This window comes from Chlorocebus sabaeus, chromosome 11 (assembly GCF_047675955.1).
Source record: "Chlorocebus sabaeus isolate Y175 chromosome 11, mChlSab1.0.hap1, whole genome shotgun sequence".
Taxonomy (NCBI): Eukaryota; Metazoa; Chordata; class Mammalia; order Primates; family Cercopithecidae; genus Chlorocebus; species Chlorocebus sabaeus.
Window position 1 is genome coordinate 43,841,201 of NC_132914.1, and position 21,882 is coordinate 43,863,082.

The 21,882-nt window shown below is 38.3% G+C and overlaps 1 protein-coding gene across 5 annotated transcripts in view; it reads right to left on the reverse strand.

Annotated features, from left to right (window-relative positions):
• Positions 1–21,882, reverse strand: part of SLC38A1 (solute carrier family 38 member 1) — an 86,662-nt gene that overhangs the window by 47,450 nt on the left and 17,330 nt on the right. For all 5 annotated transcript variants that reach the window (XM_008002965.3, XM_073020653.1, XM_008002964.3 and 2 more), the window contains 2 exons: positions 12,805–12,921; positions 9,230–9,445 (listed from right to left, as the gene is read on the reverse strand). In XM_008002965.3, the coding sequence (XP_008001156.1) occupies positions 9,230–9,351 (122 nt within the window). In that variant the 5' untranslated portion in view covers positions 9,352–9,445; positions 12,805–12,921. The remainder of the gene's footprint in view (positions 1–9,229; positions 9,446–12,804; positions 12,922–21,882) is intronic.

A 21,882-nucleotide genomic window follows, 5' to 3' on the forward strand; every position in this document is an offset into this window, starting at 1 on the left:
CTGGTATTTAAAGGGATACTAAAGGCAGGTTTTCTTTTGAGCTCAGGTTCTTGGACTACAAAATTGTTAAATAGAAATTCCCTCTCCCTTGCAGAAAAGAAAACAACTGTTTCACCATTAAACATTCCTTCAGCACCTGCTATATGCAAGTCACTGGAACAGGCACTGGGGAGACTTGGCGGTATGTAATAAGTGATGCAAACAGGAGGCTATGGGAGTTCAGACTAGGAAATTATGGTGGGGAGGCAGGGCATATGGTCCATGGTGAGGGTCAGAGCCAGGGCTTTAAGAAAGCAAAGGACTTAGAACTTGAATTCAAATCCTCACTATCTCTGAGGGCCTGAGCATGCTACCTTTGTTTCCTCATCTGGGAAACAGAAGTTAACACTATTACATTATCTTATCAAGTTACTGGGAGAATTAAATGAGAGAGCACATGTTAAACATCAGTTCAGCCCTTGGCACATAGTAACAGCAATAGATGTTAGACAGTTCTCTCCACGGGGGAAATGGGACTTGAGATGGGAACAATTCAGCCAGGCTAAATGGAGTAAATGATGTACAAATATACAGAAGTAAGAATTTAAAATGCTTTGAGAATCATCAAATATATTCGGGGCGAATATCAAAACTTTATAGCCTAAATTTCTAATTTAAAAAAATTCTCGATTAGAAAACAAATGATTTTGTCAAAGAAAAGTCCAACAACAGATGTTGGTGAGGATGTGGAAATAAAAGGAACGCTTATACACCATTGGTGGGAACTTAAATTAATACAGTCTCTACGGGAAACAGTATGGATATTCCTCAAGGAACTAAAAATAGAACACCATTCAATCTGGCAATCCCACTACTGAGTATCTACCCAAAGGAAAGGAAACTATTAAATCAAAAAATACCTGCATTCATATATTTATCATGGTACTATTCACCATAGCAAAGTCATGGAATTAACCTAAGTGTCCATCAACAGATGACTGGATAAAGAAAATATAGTGTAGATGTATACCACGGAATACTACGTCACCAAAAAATTAATAAAACATGTCTTTTGCAGCAACGTGGATAGAGCTGAAAGTCTATATGAAATGACTCAGAAACAGAAAGTCAAAACCTGAATGTTCTTACTTATAAGTGGGAGCTAAACAATGGGTCCACGTGGACAGAGACAGTGAAATAATAGACACTGGAGACTCCAAAAAAGGGGAAGGTGGGAGATGGCAAGGGATGAAACACTACCCACTGGGTACAATGTTTACTATTTTAAAAGCCCAAACTTCACCACTACGTACTATATTTTTGTAACACAACTGGACTTGTACCTCCTAAATCCATAAAAATAAAAAATTAAATAAAATTAAAAGTCCATGCATAGGCAAACTGCTGCATATATTAGTAAGATATGTTAGGGATGCTTTTTGGCTCTTCTAGTCTGGAAATTCAATTACCTGATTATGGTTAGAACTAATGACAGTGAATTTTTCATTAATAAATATAAAACCACTTGAACTGGACTAGTTTAATGAAGCATGACTATTTAAACTGTACATTAGATTTTCATATACTTTTTTCTGAGACAGAGTCTCAATCAGTCACCCAGGCTGCAGTGCAGATGTTCAATCTCCACTTCGCAGGCTCAAGTGATTCTAGTGCCTCAGCCTCCCAAGTAGCTGGGATTACAGGTGTGCACCACCACGCCCAGCTAATTTTTGTATTTTTAGTAGATACATAGTTTTGCTATGACAGCCAGGCTGGTCTTGAACTTTGGCCTGCCAAAGTGTTGGGATTACAGGCATGAGTCACCGCACCCGTTCTCATACACTTTTTTCAATGATGTTGTATATCACAATAAAATGTTTTTAAATGAAACATATGTATTATTGATGTTGATTTTATTCATCGATGTTTTTCATCTTTATCCAAGGGATCTCGTTCTTTTAGGCATTATTTCTCCAAGTTTGTGTTATTTCACCAGGATATACCAAAGTTAGGCAATACACTTATTACAAACTTATGCTGGGATCATTACTTGGTATAAGCTATACAATCTGCGGACACTGCTTTTGGCTAGGACCTACTGGGGATCAAAAGGATGTGGAAGAAACACTTTGGTCTCCTGAAACACAGGAGTTGACATTCCGGCCAAGGAGTGATCATACCAGCTAATACCAGTATAAGAACGTCAGGCTGTGCAGATTAAGATGAGGTAAGGATTCCAGAGAAGGAAAAAAACAGCATAGACTGGGATTAGCCAGAGGAAACTAAAAGACAAAAGCCTAAGAAATAATATAGAATGTTCTTAGCAAGAGATTGACATGATAAAAGCAATATCTTTGCAGGCAAACTCTGGTGGTTGTATATAGCATTGCTGCTAATGACTGGTTTGGTTTTTCTTTTGTCTTTAAAGTTTTGAATCTTTCACAGAACTAAGATTTACAGATCTGGCTGCAGAATGTCAGGGGAAAGCAGCCTTTCCTTTCACACAGGCAGCCCTAAGAAACGTGGGCACTGGACTTTCCAAAATGAAATTGACTCAAAATATTTAAGTGTTGTTGTCAAAAGACCGTACAGTGTCCCTTGGTATTTTTAGGGCATTGGTTCTAGGATACCCCTCTCTCTTCTGAAGATACTAAAATCAAGTCCCTAACATAAAGTAGCTATAGAATTTGCATATAACCTACGCATATCCTCCTGTATACTTTAAGTCATCTCTAGACTACTTATAATACCTAATATGAATGCTAGGTAAATAGTTGTTATAGTATATTTTAAAATTTGCATTTTTAAATTGTCAATTTGTGTTTGTTTTTTCAAAGATTTTCAATCCTCAGTGGAATCTGTAGTTGCAGAACCCAAGGATATGGGCAGCCAACTGTATTTCGTCAGGCTAATTTTATTATTATTATTATTGTTTTAGAGACAAGTTCTTGCTTTGTTGCCCAAGCTAGAGTGCAGTGACACAATCATAGCTCACTGTAACCTGGAGCTCCTAGGCCCAAGCAATCCTCCTGCCTCAGCCTCTCAAGTAGCTGGGACTACGGGCACACACCACCACGCCCGGCTAATTTTTAAAAAACATTGTGTATGGACGGAGTCTTGCTATGTTGACCAGGCTGGTCTTGGACTCCTGGGCTCCAGTGATTCTTCCAATCTTGCCTTCCCAAAGCACTGGGATTACAAGTGTGAACCACTGTGCTTGACCTAATCTGGGTAATTTTCATAACCAACTCAAGTCTACTAAGTCTATCCAGCAATTTCCCTCTGTCTTTCTTGTGGAGGAACTTGTTTTCCAGAGATAATTTCCATTATATTTAAATTAATAGAAAAGCCTAAACATTTTCAAACAAACCAAACAAAACACCAATAAACTGCCTGTTACGGAAGATCTAAATTCCAGGCCTGGTAACACTCCCCTGGGTTGATAGCAAAGCATAGGTGAGCAGAGAAGTAAGAGATCCAGGCACTGTAACATGAAGGCGCATTCAGCCAGGTCAAACATTGTGCAGCTGAAGCGGATAAAGAGTAAGTCCCTGTGTGACTGCCAGCTGTTTCTTGCAGAACTTCTGCAGAATGAGAATAATGATACTGACTGACAGAGCTGTTTTAATAAGTAACCATTAAATAGTACATTAAAACACATTATTTGTAGAGTGCCTCCTTGATTCTGTCTCTTTCAGTCCACTTTCTGCAACAAGACTTAATAGATTTTCCCAAAAATCTCCACTGGCTCCCCCAGTGAACAAGCCTCAAGCACAAATTCCTCGCCCTGCAATTCCAGGTACTGCTTAATTTGATTTTGCCTCAATGTTCCAATCTTAGCTTCCCCTGCTCCTCCTGAGAGGGGCTGAGGGCTGAGATAAGACCAGCACATTCTGAGAGCAGAGAATGAAAAGCAAGATGGCAGTAGGAATTCACTTTCCCTTGAGGAGGTCCTCTTTCTTCCTCTCAGCCAATCTTTCCCTATCAATTCAAAACCCTCATCATCCACAAGTCTTCCACACTCTGGTTTGGAATTTTTGGACTGTGACCTACTTACTACTTTATCTGTACCACACTGTCAACACTGCACTCATCTTGAATTGTGATTGTCCAGTGCCGTCTCTCAGCTCCTTCTAATATGTACCTATCCATACCTTAACAACTCAGAGGAGCTCTCCATAAGCTGGATAGGCATATTCTGTTTAGAAATTAGGGAGTAGCTTAGGCTGGAGGGAAATTTAGCTCAATAAGAATGAAGTACTTAAAGCCTCCCTATTCTCTATATGGTGTTTCAACTTTTTCTTCTCTTTAAGTCTTTACATCTTTGCTTTGTATTTCTATACATTTAAAAAAATCTATAAAACCAACTTTTTGTAATGGAAAATTCCATTCAAAATAACTAGGCCAAGCAGCTTCTCACAAGTTTCTGTTATCTCACCATTTAAAAGATACACTTGCTTGTTACAAAGCACGACCTCTGGCAATATAATTGATGTAATATTTCTCTTTATTGACTTAAAATATGCTATGGATGAAGGTGCCTTTGACATGTGATCTCAGGATGATATAAAGTATTATTAAAAAAGAGTTCTCACTGTGTCTGTAGCCATAAAACAGAATCTAATTAACCATTAGGTAGCCAATTGCTCTGTGAACAAACAAAACAAAACAAACTCTACAATGGGTGATTGGATGACCCTGAACAGACAAAGCCTTAAAAATGATGTAAGCTATTATACTCAGGTACATTGTGAAGAGAGGCAAGCAGCAGAAAGCTGTTATTTAAAACCAGAAACAAATCAACAGTAACAATCTAATTAAGGATGAGTTGTACAACAGAAAGATAATCTTCCTATTTTAATCTCCTACCCATCAGGTTCTTACTAGATTATACTGTTTCATCTGAGGAGTCATAACATAAAAGAGATGAGTGGTTGAACTTAAATGACCTTTCCCACTCCTTTCCCTGAAATGCTAACATTGTATTAAAAAAGAGAAAAAAAATGAAAGGGAAGAAGCAAGTAACAAAGAGATTGGAAAACATGAAAAGGGGGAATTGAAGAAACAGGAACCTAAAGAGAAGAGAAGACTGAGAGGTAAGCAAAACCTTATTTGATGGACAAATTCCACTGAAAATAGGAAGAAAAAAAAAAGACTTTAATTGTAACAGGAGAAATGAAAGCAAGATAAGAATTTCCTGACATGAAAATTGAATACAGGGAGAAGTTACGGAATCTTCTTCCCTAAGGTATAGAAAACACAGAAGAAGAAGAGGGATAACTTTTCAAGGGTCCTCTCAAGTGATAAAAATTTAGCCCACAAACTCCAAAAGATATATAAAGACAAGTGGATTCAGGGTGTAGTGACAAGAGTTGCCTCAAATTCTTTTAAAAACAAATCTTAATGAAATAATATCAAATTTTGTTAAATAGTTCCTGGGTCATAATAGCAATAACTATACAGAAAGAGTAATAGCAGATAAATATTAAAATATGTGCATATTTGTCTGGGTATACTTAGAATAATCTACTAATGTTTCACCTAATTTAAGAAGCAAAACTAGCAATCATACAAAACCTAGAGCAATGTTATTGCTTCTTGAGGTGGAGAAGAAAGAAGTGCTTGCCAAAGAAGGGGGACTGCATTTTTACTGACAGACTTTTCTCATACTAAGAGGCTTACTATTGCCAGATACTGTGCCAAGTACTTTACGTGGATTTCCTCATTTATTTTCACAATAATTATATGTGGTTGGTATTATTTTTAGCCCCAGTTTGGGAAAATTAAGTAACTTGACCAAAGTTACATTACTATTAACCCATTTATGCTGGAGGTTGCATTTTTTGTGTGTGAAAAATTAGGCCTTGACAATGACCTTGAGCAATAGGATATAAATAAGTCCCACAAGCTTAGCATTCCAATAATGGAACACTAGGAATAAATAGGCTAAGTAACCTGTTGTGGCAGGGTTTGAACATAAGCAGGCTAAGTGGAGAGCCTATGTTCTTAACCTACAGATAATAGTGCATTAAACATTCCCCAACAATCCCATGAGGTAAGGTATTATTATTATCACCATCTTAAAGGGATGGGATTGAAGCTCAGAGCATAAGATCAATAAGATCTATGATAGAGCCAGAATTCAATGCAAGTCTAAATCCAAAGCCATGTACTTTACTCTCTCTCTCTCTCTCTCTGTCTCTCTCTCAGTCAATACATAATTTGTAATGTCCACCCTGTAGACATTACCTAGACCCTAGGTTAGGCAGTCCACCCTGCCTAGACACTAGGATAGGCAGAAGGAATATAAAGATGATTAAGACAGTCCCTTCTCACAAGAAGTTCACATTTAGAGGAAGAGTCTAGAGCTTTCTACTCAAAGTTTGGCTCATGGACCAGTAGTTATGGGCGTCACCTGGGAATTTGCTAGAAATCAGAATCGCAGACCCCACCCCAGGCTTACTGAATCAGAATATGCATTTAACAAGGTTTCCAAGTGTTTCATATACACATTAAAACACCAGTTGGCAGCACTGGTCTAATGGATATTTTAAAAGGTATTATCATTCCAGGTAGAGGTTTCTATGACTGCAGCCCCAAAATTTAGGCATGAAATAAAACAACTGAACTGGAATAAGGGCAGATGTCTGAATGTTCAAATGACACTACTCTTATTTTCAACCACACTTAAAAGAATAATTCTTATTGTATCCAATTGCGAAGTTTCCAGGCAGAGCTATCAGCTAGATGCCAAGTAACACAACATCAATGTTCGTTTTCAACATTTTCTCCAGCTTCCTAAAAGTTCACTGTTTGGGGAGAAGTGGTTTTCTTAGATTCATATAATTGGACCTACCCTCCTCTCACAAATTTGAGAAAGCTGTAGGAAGAATGAGGGGTATTTAGGTGTAGTTTTTGCAGGAATCATGGACTACTAAAATATGCCAATACAGTAAGCCAGATAACCCAATAGGGACCTTCAATAAAACTGGCAAGGGTCTTTTTCTTTACTAGCTTCGTGCTATAACATGTTGCTTTTAATTGTCTTGGAGCCAGAAATGAAACAAGAGTCACGAACTGAGTTAGAGAAGGAGGGGAAAAAAAAAAAACTCATCACACTGCATTTGCAATACAAGAACCAAAAGCCAACAGACCTCTGTACCAACGCTTGCCCTGGTCGGAGCCTATAGGGAAGTGAGCTCATCCGGGCAAGGTGCCTAAGTCGCGGGTGAGAATGGATGTTTCTCCCATCTACCACAAGTGGTAATCATCTAAAAACTTGATATTTTTAGTAAGTGACACTTTTAAAAATCAAGTTGAGATTCTAAACTGACTATTATAAATGACTCCCACCTTTGAGGCCCTTGGGGTTTGGATTGCTTTGATAATGGATTGCTTTGATAATTTTATAAAACCACAATGTCCTACTTGTGAGAATTCCTTCCACTGTTCAGTGGAGGTCAATAGGGACTACTGAACCTTCCAGGAGTACAGCACATAAAACGGCCCTGGTAGCATTTAATAGAACTATTAAAGACTAGCTTTTTACCAATGCCCAAGCATTATAACCAGAGGGAGGAGGGTAGAGTAAAAATACACAAATTTTAGACAGACCTTTGTGTACCCTTGGATAAGTTATTTTCTTTCTCTGAACCTTAGTTTCCTTATTTGTAAACGGAAATTTTACATTTTTCTCATTTGCAGAAGAATACCTGCTTTGCATGGCAGTTATAAGGATATGTGGTAGCATATGTAAAATACCTGGCACTCAAGAAATGGGTATTATTATTAATAATTACTCAAAAAAGGTGAAAGAAGTAAGTACACTTGAGTCCCATAGTAAGAAACATCACCTAGCACAGTTGACAGTACTTGGATAATAATGAGGAAGAGTGTTTGAGTTGAGAACTTAACCTCTAAGAACATTTAAAGGAGGAAAAAAGGAGAGACAAGGCTGGAACTTCTGAAAATCCTATGCTGGACTTCTAATCACACATTTTATCAGAATGTAGACTATCAGAAATGATTCCTACAAAGATGCCTGGTTAGTTGGCATAATATTCTTATCCTTTCCCATCCCAATTTCCTTTTGACCCTCCCAAAGTATAACATTGTAGGTGTTCTAACAGTCCTGCATATGCCACTCTCTTTTCCTAATCTTTTAGGAGGCTGTGCCGCTAACTCCCAAGCTGGAGGGCTTCCTGCTAAGCCAGTTAGACAATCAGTGGGTCTAAGAATGCCCCAAATCATTTTTTTAAAAAGACATTTGGTTCTACTCTTGTAACGTAAGCAATAAAGACCCAAGGGTTGGAAGGACTTGCCTGAGGACACAGCTAGTGGCTGGGAGCTTCCAGGCCAGCACTCTTCCTACCCTGACCCTCTACTTCTTCCCCATTGCTTCTCCCCTCAGTCGTGGTCGCTTTCCTTCTCTTTCTCTTTTATGTACTATGTCTCTATTATAGTTCCTCATAGAGTCATTTGGGCTCAACTATTATTATTATTTAAAATCCATACTACAAATGATGCTTATAAGGATGATACACTTATAGTTTAACACAGATTCATTAGCAAATGCAACTTTGACCATTTCTTGATTAAAATATGTACAGATGACTGTAGTACACGTTTGGATATGGGATGCAGTGAAATTCCAGTAGTCTGTTTAATTCATAACACAGAGCTTGGTTGGGGTTCAGTGTATTCATACATTTTTATTAGTCTCAATTGAAAGATTTTAAAAGATGAATAAATTACTTTCCTATTTGCTTCATCTGCTATTGCAGACTATGCCCAACAGATGTCACATAAGAAATTCAAATTGCATCTTCAAATGGAACATAACTTTAGTAATGAATAATTCAACAGAATAACTAAAAACCAGAATAATTTTTATAGCCGTTTCTTTTTCTTTACCTTTTTTTTTTTTTTCCGAGACAGAGTTTCACTCTGTCGCCCAGGCTGTAGTGCAGCAGCATGATCTCGGCTCACTGCAACCTCCACCTCCCAGGTTCAAGCGATTCTCCTGCCTCAGCCTCCTAAGTAGCTGGGAATACAGGCATGCACCACCAAGCCTGACTAATTTTTTGTGTTTTTAGTAGAGACAGGGTTTCGCCATGTTGGTCAGGCTGGTCTCGAACCCCTGACCTCAAATGATCCACCCACCTCAGCCTCCCAAAGGGCTGGGATTACAGATGTGAGCCACGAGCCATTTCTTTCACTAGGTAGGAAGTGTTAGTGGAAAAATACTCACCTATTTATCTGACCATTTTCTACTTCAGTGAAATCATTGGAATCATTGCTAATGTTATCATCTTCAGGCACTGTCATGTTTTGCAACTCAGTTAATTCGAGTCCACTTTTGAAATGCATCATGGTTAGAGAGTATCTGTAGTTTGAAAATTAGTCCAAATTTCTCCTGTTCTGAGTGTATTTAGAAGTAGATACCAAAACTGGAAGCTTGACACCCCTAAAATATAGCAAAATAAAAAAATAACTAAACATATGAAAACACTACTGATTAAAAATAAATTACCACAAATAAACAAGTAGTTAATTTACTGATTATACAACTTTTACATGTTGCTACTAGATGCATTAAAGCAATATTTGTCTATCAAGTTATGGAAGTGTATCTAAATTTTATGCCTTTTATAAATTTCCTTCCACTTTAAACTATACAGTGAATCATGTCCTATAATCTTACTGATCAGGTTTATAAGAATATCATGTTAGTTGTAGGTAACAGAGACTTCCTTTTATCATATGAAGCAGTGTTGTTGTTGTCATTGTTGTTTTTTGAGATGGAGTTTTGCTCTTGTTGCCAGGCTGGAGTGCAATGGCACAGTCTCAGCACACTGCAACCTCCGCCTCCCTGGTTCAAGCAATTCTCCTGCCTCAGCCTCCCAAGTAGCTGTGATTACAGGTATGTGCCACTATGCCCAGCTAATTTCTGTATTTTTTGTAGAGACAGGGTTTCTCCATGTTGGTCAGGCTGTTCTCGAACTCCTGACCTCAGGTGATCCGCCCTCCTCGGCCTCCCAAAGTGTTCAGATTACAGACATGAGCCACCGTGCCTGGCCTGAAGCAGTGTTTTTAAAATGAAAGTGATTCAGTTATTTTAGTGTGTCAGATCACAGAGCACACATATAGCTGGGTACAGACTGCACAGACACAAAAGCACCTTCAGTTTAGCAATCCCAGCTTAAAAAAAAAAATGCAAATCCTGGGATCAAGTACCCAACCTGGTAGTCAACCAGTAAACAACAAATTTATGTTTTGAAATTTTGCAAGTAGTGTATCCATCAACTGCAAGAGATTAAATCAATCTCTTCAATGAAATCACTTTATGTCAGGGAATTAGGGGATTAAAAACTCATACTCAAAGGATTTGGTTTAATCCATCTGCTACTATATTACTCATCAGAAATGAAAAACTTCCAGAGTTCACATTTTCTCCCATATGGATGACTATGGTTTAAGTTTCTGTGGGATCACCCATAGTAAGTAGGGAGGGAGAAAAAGAATTTTGGGGGCACAGCAGCCTCACGAATTAAAAAGCAGATGGCTTGTCTATGGCCATGCCACCCTGAATGTGCCCAATCTTGTCTAAAAAGCAGATGGCCACAGAGGCAAATGCAACTTCAAAAGCAAGGCCTATAATGCATGGGGAGCCTCACTGTGATACTCTCAGCAAAGTTCTGGGGACCATGGAATGAAGGAGAATGTCAATGAGGTGTTTTTTTTTTGTTTTTTTGTTTTTTTGTTTTTAATGTCATTAGCAAATCCCCTTGGACAATGCTTTGAATTTTGTCTAATCCTAAATTCCATAAGATGGCTGTAGCCTAGTTAAGGGTCAAACCCCAATGTGCCCAACTAAGTAGTATTTCAAGAAGCATCTTATTAATTTCTATTATTTTGAAGATCCACAGAAAGTGCCCTAGAATAATAACTTTTCCAGGTATCCCCCTCTTTTCCTCTTTCCATAACCAGGCCACACATTATTCTTTTCATTCACACAGTCTCCTATCTAGAATAAAACTTTCCTGGTTTCAGGATCCTGTAATGTGCCATAATACACACATGTTTATAACATCTCAGGTTCCAGGAGCCTCGTCTTGTCTTCAGGGCAGGGCACCTCCTCAAGAAGGAAGAGAGCCAGGACAGGGAGATTTGAGCCCCATGACTCCTGGTCTGAGGCTGATTCATCTAACCAGAGTGGTGGTGCTAGAGATTGGCCCATCTCTGATTGTTTCTGGTACCTTCATGCAGTGGTGATGTTTTACCATCTGCCTTATTTTGCAAAAGCTGAAATGAATTTAAAATGGTTGAGCCCCATTCTTATCCCTTGCCCCTCTTTGATGAAAGCTGTCCAAATGGGCTAGACTGGCTAATTTCTAAAAGTCTTGCCACATTGACTCCCTCCTGTGTGACTACATCCCAGGCTACTGAAGTGATATTACAGGGCTGATAGAAAGTTAATTCAGTGGATGGCATTTCCAATCTGGGTTAAGGAGACTTTTCTCTCCACAAAATGGAAGGAAATAGGGCACTAGATAAAAATTTTCTGCAGTGAGAAAGGATTGACTAATAATAGATCTTGAGTCTACTGTTTAAATTTTCATATTAAAAATACATATGTATGTATATATATGTGAGTGCATGTATGCATATCACACACACACATGCCTGTGTGTGTAAAACTAGTAAGAAATAGAGAAGAAGGCAAAAGAATGAAAACAACAGATGAAATACTGGCCACTAAAATTAGGTCAATATTATGCAAATGGTAGTACAAATTAATCACAAAGAATAATTTTTGATTATTATTATTAAATAACCTCTCTGAAACCTAACTTGTTCTTGAAAATCAAAATAGAAATTGAAGGGAAAAATTAACAAAATTAATGACACCTCTCACCAAGGCCACACTTGAAAAAATAGTATAAATTCAACTTATCAAATATTTATTGAGTACTAAGTGATGAAGGGATTGAAAAAGCTTGAAAAATGTTAAATGCAGGGATCTCAGGCAGCTTCCTAGAAAAGTCACATTTGGATTGGACCTTGAAATTTTTTTTTTCCTACTTCTAAAAGGAATACAATGACTGGGCATGGTGGCTCACATTTGTAATCCCAACACTTTGGGATGCCAAGGCAGGTGGATCACTTAAGCCCAAGAATTTGAGACAACATGGCAAAACTCCATCTCTACAAAAAACAAACAACAAAAACAAAACAAAACAACAACAAAAAAACCAAAACAAAATATTAACTGGGTGTGTAGCACATACCTGTTGTCCCAGCTACTTGGGAGGCTATGGTGGGAGGATCACCTGAACCTAGGGAGGTCAAAGTTCCACTGAGATGTGATTATGCCACTGTGCTCCCGCCTGGGCAACAGAGTGAGACCCGTCTCAAAAAATAAATAAAAGTAACACATACTCACTGTAAAATCTTCAGAACAGATACTGTAAAAGAAATTCTACCACCCCCAAATGGGCCACTGTTAAGATTTTTCTTCCTTTTTTTCTTCCTTTTTTCTTTTCCTTTCCTTTCTCTAGCTCCAGCTCTTCTTCCTTCTCTTTTTTAAGTTTAGCATTGGTGATTTTAGATTGTTTTTAGCCTACTTTTTTCATTGAGTATTACATTGTAAGCATTTTGAAGAACAGAGGTGATTCTTTTAAAAATATTATTTATTAATAATACTAATTTATTTATTAAAAATAAATGAATAAATGAATGAATTAATTAATACAGGTTTGGTAGAAAAGTTAGAATATACAATTTTTCAAATGGAATAAAATGAGCAAAAAGAAAAAAGTTCACCTGTTATCTCAGCAAGCAGAGACGATCACTCTCTCTATATATTGTTGTATAGCCTTCCAGGGTTTTTCTATGCACATAGATATAGTGCCTGGCACACAGTAGACACTCAATAAATATCTGTCAAATGAAAGAATGAGTACAAATAAAAAATATATACACATTTACAAAAATGGAAATTATACCAAACATTGAGTTTTTAAAACATTTTTTTCACTTAAGATATCATTTCCTATCCTGAGTTATGTCAGTAAGCACAGATCTACATCACTACTGTTGATACTTGGTTAACTCTGCCAGAAATTGATATCTAACCGGTTATTGCTGGACATTCAGACTGGTTGGTGGAGAGGAGATTGACAGATGGAGATGGGGCCTGAGCTGAGACTTCTCAGTGGAGGGAGAACATGGTCAACGGCACAGAAGTGGGAAGTGCAGACTGAGTTCAAGAAACAAAGAACTATAGTTTCACTGAAAGATAGAAATAATCATCAAGCTATATGATTAATTAAAAGGCAGACTAGGGTCATCTTATGAAGATCTTGGTGTTAACACAACCATAATTACTATCTGTCAACATTTATAATAGGTTACAAATTAAAATTTATTTAGCACAGAACATTTCTGATCCTTACCACAATCTTGTGAGGTACTTAAGGAAGGCATCAATTTCTTGGTATGCTTATTGGTACAATTTATTAATAGTACCAATGTAAAATACATAATCTTGCTATTTATACTACATGGTGTTATACATCAAAGGAAAGGATACACAAAGAAACTTATCTGGCCTTAAGTCACCTAGAGCCTATTTAACCAAGCAAGACTAACCTATCTAAAATGACACTGTACCTCAAAACATTTGCATGATATAGACTAAACTACATGGCAGAATGAAGAATAAGCCCAGTTCAGAGACACACACACTTACACAGTGCATACATGCATGAAGGAGGGAAGGAAACAAGGAAGGAAAGAAGAAAGGAAAGTAGAACGGTGGAGAAATCAATGAGGCCAGGAGAGATCAGGTAAGGCTTAATTTAATAAAGAGATAGGACCTGAACTGTGTCTAACAATAGGTAATATTTGATTGGAGGAGAGGGAAGACTTTCCTTGTACTGGGAACAGTACTGACAGCCTAATTGCTAACACTTTGTGGTGGATTGGTCCACTCAATATTTGTTGCCACCTCTTTTTAGCCCAGTTCTATAAAGGATAGAAAGTTGAAAACTACATTTCCCACCCTCCCTTGTGGCTAGGGTTCTAGATATAATTTAGAGTCCACCAATGGGAGAGTGGTGGTGGCCAGAGCAAGGCATCCACTTTGCTGGTACCATTCCAGCAGGTGCAGCAGCAGCTGGTAGCCCTGGCGCCAACAGTTGTGGCTATGATTCCTGATCATCAGATCTGGCTTAAGTGATGTGTTCCTGGAGCATGCACTTGAGATAATGGCTTCCTGATTTCCAGACTTCCTGAAGGAGGCACAGATAGCATTTAACCTTAGCAAGCCAGTAGCATGTGTTGTTATGCTAATTACTCCTAGAGGCCCAGCCTAGAGAGTGCACTGCCAGTAATTTTAACAAATTTTTAGACACTGAATTCCCTGTATTAAATCTGTTTTCCTCAGCATAAACAGATCTCTGTTAAATGAAACTAAACCCTGACTGATATCCATCCTTAATTTTATTTTTCCCTTAAAAAATTGTTTTTATTACTGGAAATTTTAAACATGTGTAAAAGAAGACAATGGTATACTGAACTCCCATATACCAACTTCAATTATCAATTCAGGCCTGTCTTGTTGGATTTTTTATGCCCACCATCACCTGGAATTATTTTGCAGCAGGTCCTTGATATCATATCATCTGTAAATATCTCAGCATGAATTTCTAAAAGGCAAGAAGCCCCTTCTTAAACAATACCACTGCATCACTATCAAAGTTAAATAATGACAAAAATTGGGTAGCACTACATATCTTGCCACATACAATTAATTCTAAAACTTGTTATGAATCATCATTGGTTTCTTATTGTGAAGAACTAATATAATCAGACCTCTCCTAGCTCAACTCCTAAGAATCAATTATAAAAGTTAGGTCAGTGATTTTTAGAAAGAATTAATAGACATTTCTCCAAAGAAGACATAAAAATGGCCAACAAGTATGTGAAAAGGTGCTTAACATTATCAACCATCAGGGAAATGCAAATCCACACAGCAATGAGCTATCACCTCACAGCTCTTAGTACAGCCATTATCAAAAGTCAAAAGATAACAAGTGTTGGCAACAGTATGGAGAAAAGGAAATCTTTGTACACTGTTGGAGGGAAGGTAATTTGGTGAGCCATTATAGAAAACAGTATGGAAGTTCCTAACAACATTAAAAGTAGAACTTTACTGGTTTATATGACACAGTAATCTCACTTCTGGATATATACCCAAAGAAAATGAAATTACCACCTCATAAAGACATGTGCACTGAGCCTGGAGAGGTCAACACTCCACTGAGCTGTGATCATGTCACTGTGCTCAGTCTGAGAGTGAAACCCTGCCTCAAAAAATAAAGAAAGCAACACATACTCACTGTAGAATCTTCAGAACAGATATTGTAAAAGAAATTTGCCACTCCCAAATGGGTCACTGTTAAGATTTTTCTTCCTTTTTTTCTTCTTTTTTTCTATTTATTTCCTTTCTCTAGCTCTAGTTCCTCTTCCTTCTCTTCCTTAATTTAGCACTGGTGATTTTAGATTGTTTTTAGCCTACTTTTTTCATTGAGTATTATATTGTAAGCATTTTGAAGAACAGAAATGGTTCTTTTAAAAAATATTATTTCTTGATCTCTGTTGTGTTCCGTTCAAAGACGGCCAAATACGAACAGCTCCATTCTGTAGCTCCCAGTGTGAACAAAGTAGAAGACGGGTGATTTCTGCATTTCCAACTGAGGTAACTGGTTCATCTCATTGGGACTGGTTGAACAGTGGATGCAGCCCACGGAGGGTGAGCCGAAGCAGGGCGGGGTGTTGCCTCACACAGGAAGTGCAAGGGGTCTGGCAATTTCCCTTTCCAGGCCAAGGGAAGCCATGACTGACTGTACCAGGAGGACACCCCCACTCAAATACTGTGCTTTTCCAAAGGTCTCAGCAAACAGCACACCAGAAGATTGTATCCTGCACCTGGATCAACAGGTCCCACACCCACAGACCCTTGCTCACTGCTAGCACAGCAGTCTGAGATTGACCTGCCAGGCAGCAGCCTGGCAAGCAGGAGGGGCGTCCGCCATTTCTGAGGCTTGAGTAGGTAAACAAAGCAGCCGAGGAAGCTCAAACTGGGTGAAGCCCACCACAGTGGAGCAAGGCTTGCTGTCTTTATAGACCCCACCTCTGGGGACAGGGCATAGCTGAAGAAAAGGCAGCAGAAACTTCTGCAGACTTAAACATCCCTGTCTGACAGCTCTGAAGACAACAGTGTGTCTCCAACAATGTTAGAGCTCTGATAACAGACAGACTGCCTCCTCAAGTGAGTCCCTGACCCCTGTGTAGCCTAACTGGGAGACACCTCCCAGTAGGGGCTGACTGACACCTCATACAAGCAGGTGACTCTCTGGGACAAAGCTTCCAGAGGAAGGATCAGGCAGTAATATTTCCTGTTCTGCAATATTTGCTGTTCTGCAGCCTCCGCTGTTGATATCTGGGCAAACAGGGTCTGGAGTGGACCTTCAGCAAACTCCAACAAACCTGCAGCTGAGGGACCTGACTGTTAGAAGGAAAACTAACAAACAAAGGGGAATAGCATAAACATCAACAAAAAGGACATCCACACCAAAATCCCATCTGTAGGTCACCAACATCAAAGAGCAAAGGTAGATAAAACCACAAAGATGGGGAGAAACCAGAGCAGAAAAGCTGAAAATTCTAAAAACCAGAGCTCCTCTTCTCCTCCAAAGGATTGCAGCTCCTCATCAGCAATGGAACAAAGCTGGATGGAGAATGAGGTTGACAAGATGGCAGAACTAGGCTTCAGAAGGTTGGTAATAACAAACTTCTCTGAGCTAAAGGAGGATGTTTGAAGCCATCACAAGGAAGATAAAAACCTTGAAAAAACATTAGACAAATGGCTAACTAGAATAAACAGTGTAGAAAAGACCTTAAATGACCTGATGGAGCTGAAAATCATGGCACAAGAACTACGTGACATATGCACAAGCTTCAATAGCCGATTCGATCAAGTGGAAGAAAGGGTATCAGTGACTGAAGATCAAATTAATGAAATAAAGTGAGAAGAGAAGTTTAGAGAAAAAAGAGTAAAAAGCAATGAACAAAGCCTCCAATAAATATGGAACTATGTGAAGAGATCAAATCCACATTTGACTGGTATATGTGAAAGCGATGGGGAAAATGAAACAAAGTCAGAAAACACTCATTAGGGTATTATCCAAGAGAACTTACCCAACCTTGCATGGCAGGCCAACATTCAGATTTAGGAAATACAGAGGCCACCACAAAGATACTCCTCGAGAAGAGCAACTCCAAGACACATAATTATCAGATTCACCAAAGTTGAAATGAAGGAAAATATGTTAAGGGCAACCAGAGAGAAAGGTCAGGTTACCCACAAAGGGAAGCCCATCTGACTAACAGCAGATCTCTCAGCAGAAACTCTACAGTCCAGAAAAGAGTGGGGGCCAATATTCAACATTCTGAAAGAAAAGAATTTTCAACCCAAAATTTCATATCCAGCCAAACTAAGCTTCATAAGTGAAGGAGAAATAAAATCCTTTACAGACAAGCAAATGCTGAGAGATTTTGTCACCACCAGGCCTGCCTTACAAGAGCTCCCGAAGGAAGCACTAAACATGGAAAGGAACAACAAGTACCAGCTGCCACAAAAATATGCCAAATTGTAAAGACCATCAATGCTGTGAAGAAACTGCATCAATTAATGAGCAAAATAACCAACTAACATCATAATGACAGGATCAAATTCACACATAACAATATTAACCTTACATGTAAATGTGCTAAATGCCCCAATTAAAAGACAAAGACTGGCAAATTGGATAGAGTCAAGACCCATCAGTGTGCTGTATTCAGGAGACCCATCTCACATGCAAAGACACACATAAGCTCAAAATAAAGGGATGGAGGAAGATCTACCAAGCAATTGGAAAGCAAAAAACAAACAAACAAACAAACAAAAAACAGGGGTTGTAATCCTAGTCTCTGATAAAACAGACTTTAAACCAACAAAGAACAAAAAAGACAAAGAAGGGCAACACATAATGGTAAAGGGATCAATTCACCAAGAAGAGCTAACTATTCTAAATACATATGCACCCAATACAGGAGCACGAAAATTCATGAAGCAAGTCCTTAGAGACCTACAAAGAGACTTAGACTCCCACACAATCATAATGGGAAGCTTTAACACCCACTGTCAACAATAGACAGATCAATGAGAACGAAGGTTATCAAGGATATCCAGGACTTGAACTCAGCTCTGCACCAAGTGGACCTAACAGCATCTACAGAACTCTCCACTCCAAATCAACAGAATATACATTCTTCTCAGCACCACATTGCACTTATTCCAAAATTGACCACATAGTTGGAAGTAAAGCACTCCTCAGCAAATGTAAAAGAACAGAAATCACAATAAACTGTCTCTCAGACCACAGTGCAATCAAATTAGAACTCAGAATTATGAAACTCATTCAAAACCACACAACTACATGGAAATTGAACAACCTGCTCCTGAATGACTACTAGGTAAATAACAAAATGAAGGCAGAAATAAATACATTCTTTGAAGCCATTAGAACAAAGACACAACATACCAGAATCTCTGAGACACATTTAAAGCAGTGTCTTTAAATTTATAGCACTAAATGCCCACAAGAGAAAGCAGGAAAGATCTAAAATTGACACCCTAGCATCACAATTAAAAGAACTAGAGAAGCAAGAGCAAACAAATTCAAAAGTTAGCAGAAGGCAAGAAATAACTAAGATCAGAGCAGAACTGAAGGAGACAGAGACACAGAAAACCCTTCAAAAAATCAATGAATCCAGGAGCTGCTTTTTTGAAAAGATCATCAAAATTGATAGACCACTAGCAAGACTAATAAAGAAGAAAAGAGAGAAGAATCAAATAGATGAAATAAAAAATGATAAAGGGGATATCCCCACCGATCCCACAGAAGTACAAACTACCATCAGAGAATACTATAAATACCTCTACACAAATAAACTAGAAAATCTAGAAAAAATGGATGAATTCCTGGACACATACACCCTCCCAACACTAAACCAGGAAGAAGTTGAATCTCTGAATGCACCAATAACAGGCTCTGAAATTGAGGTGATAATTAACAGCCTACCAAGTAAAAGAAGTCTAAGACCAGACGGATTCACAGCTGAATTCTACCGGAAGTACAAGGAGGAGCTGGTACCATTCCTTCTGAAATTTTTCCAATTAATGGAAAAAGAGGGAAGCCACTCTAACTCATGATGATGAGGCCAGCATCATCATGATACCACAGCCTGGCAGAGACACAACAAAAAAAAGAGAATTTTAGGCCAATATCCCTGAGGAACATTGATGCAAATATCCTCAATAAAATACTGGCAAACCGAATCCAACAGCACATCAAAAAGCTTATCCACCACGATCAAGTTGACTTCATCTCTGGGATGCAAGGCTGGTTCAACATATGCAAATCAATAAACCTAATCCATCACATAAACAGAACCAATGACAAAAAACACATGATTACCTCAACAGATGCAGAAAAGGATTCTGACAAAATTCAACAGTGCTTCAGGCTAAAAACTCTCAATAAACTGGGCATTGATGGAACGTTTATCAAAATAATAAGAGCTATTTATGACAAACCCACAGCCAATATCATACTGAATGGGCAAAAACTGGAAGCATTCCCTTTAAAAACTGGCACAAGACAGGGATGCCCTCTCTCACCACTCCTATTCAACATAGTGTTGAAGTTCTGGCTAGGGCAATCAGGCAAGAGAAAGAAATAAAGGGTACTCAATTGGAAAAGAGGAAGTAAAATTGTCCCTGTCTGCAGATGACATGATTGTATATTTAGAAAACCCCATCATCTCAGCCCAAAATCTCCTTAAGCTGATAAGCAACTTCAGCAAAGTCTCAGGATACAAAATCAATGTGCAAAAATCACAACCATTCCCATACACCAGTAACAGACAAACAGAGCCAAATCATGAGTGAACTCCCGTTCACAATTGCTACAAAGAGAATAAAATACCTAGGAATCCAACTTACAAGGGATGTGAAGGACCTCTTCAAGGAGAACTACAAACCACTGCTTACTGAAATAAAAGAGGACACAAACAAATGGAAGAACATTCCATGCTCATGGACAGGAAGAATCAATATTGTGAAAATGGCCATACTGCCCAAGGTAATGTATAAATTCAATGCATCCCCATCAAACTACCAATGACTTTCTTCACAGAATTGGAAAAAAAAAAAAAAAAAAAAACTACTTTAAAGTTCATATGGAACCATAAAAGAGCCCTTATTGCCAAGAAAATCCTAAGAAAAAAAGAACAAAGCTGGAGGCATCATGCTACCTGACAGGGCTACAGTAAACAAAATAGCATGAGACTGGTACCAAAACAGATATATGGATCAATGGAACAGAACAGAGGCCTCAGAATTAACACCACACATCTATAACCATCTGATCTTTGACAAACCTGACAAAAACAATCAATGGGAAAAGGATTCCCTATTTAATAAATGGTGCTAGGAAAACTGGCTAGCCATATGTAGAAAGCTGAATCTGGATCCCTTCCTTACACGTTATACAAAAATTAATTCAAGATGGATTAAAGACCTAAATGTTAGACCTGAAACCATAAAAACCCTAGAAGAAAACCTTGGTAATACCATTCAGGACATATGCACAGGCAAGGACTTCATGACTAAAACACCAAAAGCAATGGCAACAAAAGCCAAAATAGACAAATGGGATCTCATTAAACTAAAGAGCTTCTGTACAGCCAAAGAAACTACCATCAGAGTGAACAGGCAACCTACAGAATGAGAGAAAATCTTTGCAATCTACCCATCTGACAAAGAGCTCATATCCAGAATCTACAAAGAACGTAAATAAATTTTCAAGAAAAAAACAAACAACCCCAACAAAAAGTGGGCAAAGGATATGAACAGATACTTCTCAAAAGAAGACATTTATGAAGCCAACAGACACATGAAAAAAATGCTCATTATCACTGGTCATCAGAGAAATGCAAATCAAAACCACAATGAGATACCATCTCATGCCAGTTAGAATGGCAATCATTAAAAAGTCAGGAAATCACAGATGCTGGAAAGGATGTGGAGAAATAAGAACGCTTTTACACTGTTGATGGGAGTGTAAATTAGTTCAACCATTGTGGAAGACAGTGTGACGATTCCTCAAGGATCTAGAACTAGAAATACCATTTGACCCAGCAATCCCGTTACTTGGTATATACCCAAAGGATTATAAATCATGCTACTATAAAGACATATGCACACGTATGTTTATTGTGGCACTGTTCACAACAGGAAAGACTTGGAACCAACCCAAATGTCCATCAATGATAGACTGGATTAAGAAACTGTGGCACATATACACCATGGAATAGTATGCAGCCATAAAAAACTATAAGTTCATGTCCTTTGAAGGGAAATGGATGAAGCTGGAAACCATCATTCTCAGCAAACTATCACAAGGACAGAAAACCAAACACTGCATGTTCTCACTCATAGGTGGGAATTGAACAATGAGAACACTTGGACACAGGGAGGGGAACATCACACACCAGGGCCTGTCATGGGGTGGGGGACTGGGGGAGGGATAGCATTAGGAGAAATACCCAATGTAAATGATGAGTTAATGGGTGCAGCAAACCAACATGGCACATGTATACCTATGTAACAAACCTGCACGTTGTGCACATGTACCCTAGAACTTAAAGTATAATATATATATTCATTCTTGCTAATTTATTTATTAAAAATGAATACATGAATGAATTAACTAATATAGATCTGGTAGA